This window comes from Poecile atricapillus, chromosome 29 (assembly GCF_030490865.1).
Source record: "Poecile atricapillus isolate bPoeAtr1 chromosome 29, bPoeAtr1.hap1, whole genome shotgun sequence".
Taxonomy (NCBI): Eukaryota; Metazoa; Chordata; class Aves; order Passeriformes; family Paridae; genus Poecile; species Poecile atricapillus.
In genome coordinates this window covers 4,293,660-4,302,010 of record NC_081277.1, presented here as the reverse complement: position 1 = coordinate 4,302,010, position 8,351 = coordinate 4,293,660, and the positions used below count along the sequence as shown (strand labels likewise).

The 8,351-nt window shown below is 62.3% G+C and overlaps 2 protein-coding genes across 11 annotated transcripts in view; one reads left to right on the top strand and one right to left on the bottom strand.

The window, feature by feature from the left end:
* Window positions 1-6,444, bottom strand: part of KANSL3 (KAT8 regulatory NSL complex subunit 3) — a 23,101-nt gene extending 16,657 nt beyond the window's left edge. For 8 of the 10 annotated variants that reach the window (XM_058859473.1, XM_058859475.1, XM_058859476.1 and 5 more), the window contains exons 1-7: window positions 6,176-6,444; window positions 4,316-4,486; window positions 2,379-2,469; window positions 1,506-1,691; window positions 1,289-1,420; window positions 813-929; window positions 28-129 (exon numbers count right to left, since the gene is read on the bottom strand). In XM_058859473.1, the coding sequence (XP_058715456.1) occupies window positions 28-129; window positions 813-929; window positions 1,289-1,420; window positions 1,506-1,691; window positions 2,379-2,469; window positions 4,316-4,486; window positions 6,176-6,420 (1,044 nt within the window). In that variant the 5' untranslated portion in view covers window positions 6,421-6,444. Of the gene's footprint in view, window positions 1-27; window positions 130-812; window positions 930-1,288; window positions 1,421-1,505; window positions 1,692-2,378; window positions 2,470-3,325; window positions 3,341-4,315; window positions 4,487-6,175 lie in introns of those variants that run through there. The other 2 variants (XM_058859474.1, XM_058859483.1) reach the window with 2 other exon arrangements.
* Window positions 6,419-8,351, top strand: part of FER1L5 (fer-1 like family member 5) — a 35,715-nt gene continuing 33,782 nt past the window's right edge. Inside the window, exons 1-5 of the mRNA XM_058859103.1 lie at window positions 6,419-6,637; window positions 7,682-7,778; window positions 7,886-7,941; window positions 8,026-8,117; window positions 8,198-8,306. Of these exons, the coding sequence (XP_058715086.1) occupies window positions 6,419-6,637; window positions 7,682-7,778; window positions 7,886-7,941; window positions 8,026-8,117; window positions 8,198-8,306 (573 nt within the window). The remainder of the gene's footprint in view (window positions 6,638-7,681; window positions 7,779-7,885; window positions 7,942-8,025; window positions 8,118-8,197; window positions 8,307-8,351) is intronic.

Sequence of the window (8,351 nt, the reverse complement as noted above, 5' to 3'; positions counted from 1 at the left end):
CCAGGTGTGTCCAGGTGTGTCCCTCACCTCGGCCACCTTGCCCCTGACAGCGCCGATCATGTGCTCCAGGCACTGCAGCACCCCCACCCCACTGCCATTGTTCAGCAGGGACGTGGAGATGGGGATCACCTGTGGGGACAGGGGACATCGGTCACACCAGGGCTGGGGACACCAGAACAGGACAGGGGACATCAATCACACCAGGGCTGGGGACATGGAGATGGGGATCACCTGTGGGGACAGGGGACAACAGTCACACCAGGGCTGGGGACACCGGAACAGGACAGGGGACATCAATCACACCAGGGCTGGGGACACTGGGGACAGCCAGCAGGGCTGGGGACACCAGAACAGGGCTGGGGACATCGGTCACACCAGGGCTGGGGACGTGGAGATGGGGATCACCTGTGGGGACAGGGGACAGTGGGGACATCAGGGCTGGGGACAGGGGACACCGGTCACACCGGGGCTGGGGACACCAGAACAGGGCTGGGGACATCAGTCACACCAGGGCTGGGGACACCAGAACAGGGCTGGGGACACCAGAACAGGGCTGGGGACATCGGTCACACCAGGGCTGGGGACATCAGATCCAGCCCCACAGCCCCACCCCACAAATCCAGCACCATAAAATCAGTCCCACAGATCCAGCCCCACAAATCCAGCCCCACAAATCCACCCCACACACCCAGCCCCACACATTCAGCCCCACACATCCACCCCCACAAATCCAGCCCCACACAGTCACCCCACACATCCAGCCCCACAAATCCACCCCACAAATCCAGCCTCACAGACCCAGCCCCACAGACCTTCCCCAGGCAGGAGAGCTGGGACTGCCAGAATCGCTGCCGTCGGGACGTGGGGAACACGGAGCTGGCGGGGCCGGAGGACGCGATGAGGATGAGGGGGGATCCCGGCAGTTTGCTCTGGAAAACAACAGTCAGCTCAGGGACAGCATTTTCCCAGGAAAAACCTCCCTGCCCTGGGATTTTCCCAGGAAAAAACTTCCTACCCCAGAAATTTCCCAGGATAAACTTCCCTGCTCCAGCATTTTCCCAGGAAAAACCTCCCTGCCCTGGGATTTTCCCAGGAAAAACCTCCCTGCCCCAGGATTTTCCCAGGATGGGAATTTGGGGTGTCCCTGCAGGGTCCCAGGGCTGGATCCACGATCCTGGTGGTGCCCAAACTCCTCTGACAGAGCAGGAATAAACCAGAAGATCCCAGGGAACTCCAAAGCTCCGTGGGACCCCCAAAACCCCCCCAGGACCCCCCCAGGATCACTCACAGGTTTATTATGGGACAGAACCCCCACAGCTGGATCCCAGGGCCTCTTGAGCAGCAGTGACAGCGCCTCAGCCCCCGCTGCTCCTGTCTTGGCCGTGGAGGAGAGCAACATCCTATCGATCAACGCCGGAATCTGCCAACAAAACCCAGGAAAGAGTCAAAAAAACCCCCCAAACCACAGGAAAACAATCCCAACCTCTGGAAAAACATCCCATCACCTTTCCTTTCAGGGTTTGCAGGGCATCCAGGTAAGCAGCCAGCACGGGGAGGCTGAGGGTCTCCACCAGGGTGGTGTGGAGCCACTGGATGAGTTTGGTGTCCCAGCTGACGCTGGCCAGGGCCTGGCGAACGCGGCGGGCGCATTTATCCACCGCGATCCTCCGAAGAACCGGCTCGTTGCAGGCCTGGAAGAGGGGATTCCAAAAGTTCAGGGGGATTCCAAAAGTTCAGGGGGATTCACAAAGTTCAGAGGGATTCACAAAGTTCAGGGGGATTCACAAAGTTCACAGAATTCACAAAGTTCAGGGGGATTCCCAAAGTTCAGGGGTATTCCCAAAGTTCAGGGGGATTCCCAAAGTTCCCACATGGAATTCCATGATCCCACAAAACCCAGGGCTCACAGAAGCCTAAAGGACACCTGGAGGCCACAATTGCCACCCAGGACATTACAAGGAACACCTGGATTCCACAATTCCCATCCAGGACATTCCAAAGAACACCTGGAGGCCACAATTCCCACCTGGGACACTCCATGATCCCACAAAAATCACGGCTCAAAGAAGCCCAAGGAACACCTGGATTCCAGAATTCCCATCCAGGACATTCCAAAGAACAACTGGAGGCCACAATTCCCATCCAGGACATTCCAAGGAACACCTGGATTCCACAATTCCCATCCAGGACATTCCAAGGAACAGCTGGATTCCAGAATTCCCATCCAGGACATTCCAAGGAACACCTGGATTCCAGAATTCCCATCCAGAACATTCCAAGGAACAGCTGGATTCCAGAATTCCCAGCCAGGACATTCCAAGGAACAGCTGGATTCCAGAATTCCCAGCTGGAATTGCGCAGTTGCCAGCCCCTCTCACCCCCTCGTTGGCCAGCCGGGCCAGCCGGTCCGACTGCAGAGCCTTGTGGATCTTGTTGAACAGCTTGTTCTGAGCCGTGCTCCAGCCTGACCTGCGGGACACACGGACACATGGACAGATGGACACACGGACACACGGACACATGGACAGACACACGGACACACGGACACATGGACAGACGGACACACACACGGACAGACAGACACACGGACACATGGACAGACACACGGACACATGGACACACGGACAGACACACGGACACATGGACACACGGACACATGGACACACGGACACACGGACACACAGACAGACACACAGACAGACGGACACACAGACACATGGACAGACACACGGACAGACACACAGACACACATGGACACACGGACACACACACAGACACACACACGGACAGACAGACACATGGACAGACAGACACACAGACACACGGACAGACACACGGACAGACACACGGACAGACACAGACACACGGACAGACACACAGACACACATGGACACACGGACACACACACGGACACACACGGACAGACACACGGACAGACACACGGACAGACACACGGACAGACACAGACACAGACAGACACACAGACGCACGGGGGTCACCCAAACAGCCAAACCCCTCCTGGCTCCTCCTCCTCCTCTCCGCAATCGCCGCCCCGGCCGTTCACGTGATCCTCCCGGATTCCCTTTCTTTGGTGTTCCCAGCCTGGATTCCCATTCCCAGCACACATTCCCATTCCCAGATTCCCACATTCCCACCTGTTGAGGTGCTCCTCCCAGCCCAGATTCCCACATTCCCACATTCCCAGCCATTCCCATTCCCCCATTCCCAGCTCCCCACCTGTTGAGGTGCTCCTCCCAGCCTGGATTCCCACATTCCCACATTCCCAGATTCCCACATTCCCAGATTCCCATTCCCAGCTCCCCACCTGTTGATGTGCTCCTCCCAGCCTGGATTCCCCCATTCCCAGATTCCCATTCCCAGATTCCCATTCCCACATCCCCACCTGTTGATGTGCTCCTCCCAGCCTGGATTCCCCCATTCCCCCATTCCCATTCCCAGATTCCCATTCCCAGCTCCCCACCTGTTGATGTGCTCCTCCCAGCCTGGATTCCCATTCCCATTCCCATTCCCACATTCCCAGCCATTCCCATTCCCAGATTCCCAGCTCCCCACCTGTTGATGTGCTCCTCCCAGCCTGGATTCCCACATTCCCACATTCCCATTCCCAGCTCCCCACGTGTTGATGTGCTCCTCCCAGCTCAGAATCCCACATTCCCACATTCCCAGATCCCCACCTGTTGATGTGCTCCTCCCAGCCTGGATTCCCACATTCCCAGATTCCCACATTCCCAGCCATTCCCATTCCCCCATTCCCAGATTCCCAGCTCCCCACCTGTTGATGTGCTCCTCCCAGCCTGGATTCCCCCATTCCCACATTCCCAGATTCTCCCATTCCCAGATTCCCAGATCCCCACCTGTTGATGTGCTCCTCCCAGCCCAGATTCTCCCATTCCCAGATTCCCATTCCCACATTCCCACCTGTTGATGTGCTCCTCCCAGCCTGGATTCCCCCATTCCCACATTCCCCCATTCCCATTCCCAGATCCCCACCTGTTGATGTGCTCCTCCCAGCCCAGAATCCCAGATTCCCACATTCCCAGATTCCCAGCTCCCCACCTGTTGATGTGCTCCTCCCAGCCCACATTCCCAGATTCCCACATTCCCAGATTCCCAGATCCCCACCTGTTGATGTGCTCCTCCCAGCCTGGATTCCCACATTCCCACATTCCCAGATTCCCCCATTCCCAGATTCCCATTCCCAGCTCCCCACCTGTTGATGTGCTCCTCCCAGCCTGGATTCCCATTCCCATTCCCATATTCCCACATTCCCATTCCCCCATTCCCACATTCCCACCTGTTGATGTGCTCCTCCCAGTCGTCGGGCGGCGGCGGCGCGTCGGCGTCGGTGCGTGCGAACATGACGTGCCGCTCGCACTCGTTCATCACGCTCCGAGCCTTCTGGTTGTCGTACAGCGGCACCGGCGTGGGCGTCACCGTCTCCACGTCGATGGGGACATCGGCCTCCCTGCCCCGGGCACGGCCGTCAGGGGTTTGGGGGATTTGGGGGGGATTTGGGGGATTTGGGGGGGTTTGGGGGGATTTGGGGGGGTTTTGGGGGATTTGGGGTGTGTTCATGAAGTGGGATTGAGCCTGGGATTGTGGGAGTGCTGGGGTGTCAAATGGCCATCAAATTGAGACCTTTGGGCCACCAAACTGAGCCTGCTGGGCCATCAAACTGAGACTCCCCTGGGCCACCAAATTGAGGCCCTTGGGCCACCAAACTGAGCCTCCTGGGCCACCAAACTGAGCCTCCTGGGCCATCAAACTGAGACCCCCCTGGGTCACCCCTCTGGGCCACCAAAGTGAGACCCTTGGGCCACCAAATTGAGGCCCTTGGGCCACCACACTGAGACACCCCTGGGCCACCAAACTGAGCTCCCTGGGCCACCAAAGTGAGACCATTGGGCACCCCAAACTGAGACCCCTGGGCCACCAAATGGAGACCCCTGGACACCCAAAACTGAGCCTCCTGGGCCACCAAATTGAGACCCCATGACACCTCAAACTGAGCCTCCTGGGCCACCAAATTGAGACCCTTGGGCCACCAAACTGAGACCCCTGAGCCATCAAATTGAGACTCTTGGACCACCAAACTGAGCCTCCTGGGCCACCAAACTGAGACTCCCCTGGGCCACCAAATTGAGACCCTTGGGCCACCAAACTGAGCCTCCTGGGCCACCAAACTGAGCCTCCTGGGCCATCAAACTGAGACCCCCCTGGGTCACCCCTCTGGGCCACCAAAGTGAGACCCCTGGACATCTCAAACTGAGACCCCTGGGCCACCAAATTGAGACCCTTGGGCCACCAAACTGAGACTCCCCTGGGCCACCAAATTGAGGCCCTTAGGCCACCAAACTGAGACCTCTGGGCCACCAAATTGAGACCCCATGACACCTCAAACTGAGCCTCCTGGGCCACCAAAATGAGACCCCTGAGCCATCAAACTGAGACACTTGGACCCCCCAAACCATGGCCTCTAAACCCCCCAAACCATGGACCTTGGACACCCCTGGACCCTCCAAACCGAGACCTCTGGACACCCCAAACCTCTGGACACCCCAAACCTCTGGACACCCCAAACCTCTGGACACCCCAAAGCAGACCCCTCAGCGCCCCCCTCACCCACCAGAACCCCCCCACTCACCCTCATGACCACCCCCAGCCCCACAGGACCCGCTCCTTTCCCCTCAAGCCCCTCAGGACCCCCCCAGTTCCCCCTCAGGCCCCCCAGTTCCCCCTCAGGACTCCCCAGTTCCCCCTCAAGCCCCTCAGGATCCCCCTCAGGCCCCTCAGGACCCCCCAGTTCCCCCTCAGGACCCCCCCAGTTCCCCCTCAGGCCCCCCAGTTCCCCCTCAGGACTCCCCAGTTCCCCCTCAGGACCCCCCAGTTCCTCCTCAGGACCCCCCAGTTCCCCCTCAAGCCCCTCAGGATCCCCCTCAGGCCCCTCAGGACCCCCCAGTTCCCCCTCAGGACCCCCCAGTTCCCCCTCAGGACCCTCCAATTCCCCCTCAGGCCCCTCAGGACCCCCCAGTTCCCCCTCAGGATCCCCCCAGTTCCCCCTCAGGCCCCTCAGGACCCCCCAATTCCCCCTCAGGACCCCCCAGTTCCCCCTCAGGATCCCCCCAATTCCCCCTCAAGCCCCTCCGTTTCTCACGGGGCGCTGCCGAGGTGTCTCCGCGGGGTGAGGAAGAGGAGCCGGGCGGGCCGGGCGGCGCTGGCATCGGGGTGCGCGCTCCACGGCTTGGCGTAGCTGTGGTCGAGGCACACCAGGTCGAGCTCTCGCTCGTGGGCCGACAGCTGCAGCAGCAGCGAGGTGCCCATCCTGCGGGCCGACCACTGCAGCTCTCTCTCCCTGTCGCGCTCCCTGTCGCGATCGCGGTCCCCGGCTCGTTGCGACATGGCGGGAGCCCCGCCCCCTTTCCCCCTTCCCCCTCACGCAGGCGCCGCAAGCCCCGCCCCTCGCCCCTCAGCGCGCGTGCGCGGGGCGCGTTCCCGCCTCCCGCCGCAAGCCCCGCCCCTCGCTCCCAGCGCGCGTGCGCGGGGCGCGCTCCCGCCGACCCTCAGCGCGCCCCCCTACCCCTCCCAGTGCGCGTGCGCGGGACCGTGGAATGTCACCGTGGGGATCGGGGGACAGGGACACAGGGACAGACACAGGGACACAAGGACAGAGGGACACGGATAGAGGGACAGACACAGGGACCCGTGGGAGTGTCCTCGTGGGGGTCGGGGAGTGTCCCCCGGGGGACAGGGACAGGGGCACAGGGACAGGACAGAGGGACAGACACAGGGACACAGGGACACAGGGACACAGGGACAGGGACACAGGGACAGGGACACAGGGACAGACACAGGGACACAGGGACAGGGACACAGGGACAGGACAGAGGGACAGACACAGGGACACAGGGACAGGGACACAGGGACACAGGGACACACACTGGGACACGGGGACCCGTGGGAATGTCCCCGTGGGGGTCGGGGAATGTCCCCGTGGGAACGAACCCGTGGGACACTGGGGGACAGGGACACAGGGACACAAGGACAGAGGGACACAGGGACAGGGACACAGGGACCCTTGGGAATGTCCCCGTGGGGATCGGGGAGTGTCCCCGTGGGAATGTGCCCGGGGAAATCGGGAAATGTCCCCGTGGGGCACCGGGGGACAGACAGACACAGGGACATTGACAGAGGGACACACACAGGGACCCGTGGAAATGTCCCCTCAGGGACCGGGAATGTCCCCGCAGGGACCGGGAATGTCCCAGTGGGGATGTCCCCGCGGGGACCGAGGGATGTCCCCGCGGGAATGTCCCCGTGGGGACCGGGAATGTTCCCGCAGGGACCGGCGGTGTCCCCTCAGGGACCGGAGATGTCCCCGTGGGGACCGAGGGATGTCCCCGTGGGAATGTCCCCTCAGGGACCGGGAATGTCCCCGCAGGGACCGGCGATGTCCCCGCGGGGAGGGGACACTCCCCCAGCCCCTCCCCGGACCCCTCGCGCTCCGGGAGCCCGGTGGGGACACACGGTGACACCGTTACCGGCTGTCACAGCCGCCCGCCGCCGTTAGCGCCGCACCGCGGGGACACAACCGCCGCTGGCACCGGGGACAGCCCCTGGGTGTCACACCGGTGTCACATCGGTGTCACCTCCTCGGTGACAGCGCTCCGTGGCCATGCTGCGGTGTCGCGCTGTCGCCGCCCGCATCCCCGGGGCCACCGGCTCCGGTGGCGGTGTCCTGCTGTCCGTCACCTTCCGAGGTACCGCGGGGCCGGGGACACCGCCGGGGCTGTGGCGGTGACACCGCCAGCCCTCCGCTGTCACCCCGCTGTCCCCAAGGTGGCACCGCCCTTCTTGTGCCCCGCAGGTGTCCCCAGGAGGACGCGGGTGGTGGCCGAGGAGCGCAGCCCCACCTGGAACGAGGTGAGGTGGCCCCGGGGTGACCCGTGGTGGCACGGGGACATCGGTTTGTCCCCCCCTCCGTGACCGGTGTCACCCGGTCCCCAGGAGCTGCTGTGGCCGCTGGACACGCGTCCCCTGAGTGCCACCGACACTCTGGAGCTGCGACTGCGACACTGGGACTGTCCCCTGCCCCAGGGGTGAGTGACACCCCCGCAGGGACACCCCGGGGTCACCCCCCTGCCCAGGGCCACCCTCACCGTGTCACCCTCTGCCGCAGCGACCTGGGTGCCACCACGGTGTCGCTGGAGGAGTTGGTGGCCAAGCCCAGCGTGCCGGTGGCCCTCAGGGACATCCCACTGCTGGACCACCGGGAGCGGCCCACGGGGGTGAGCCCCGGGCACCAGAGCGCCCCAGGGGGACAATGTCCCCGT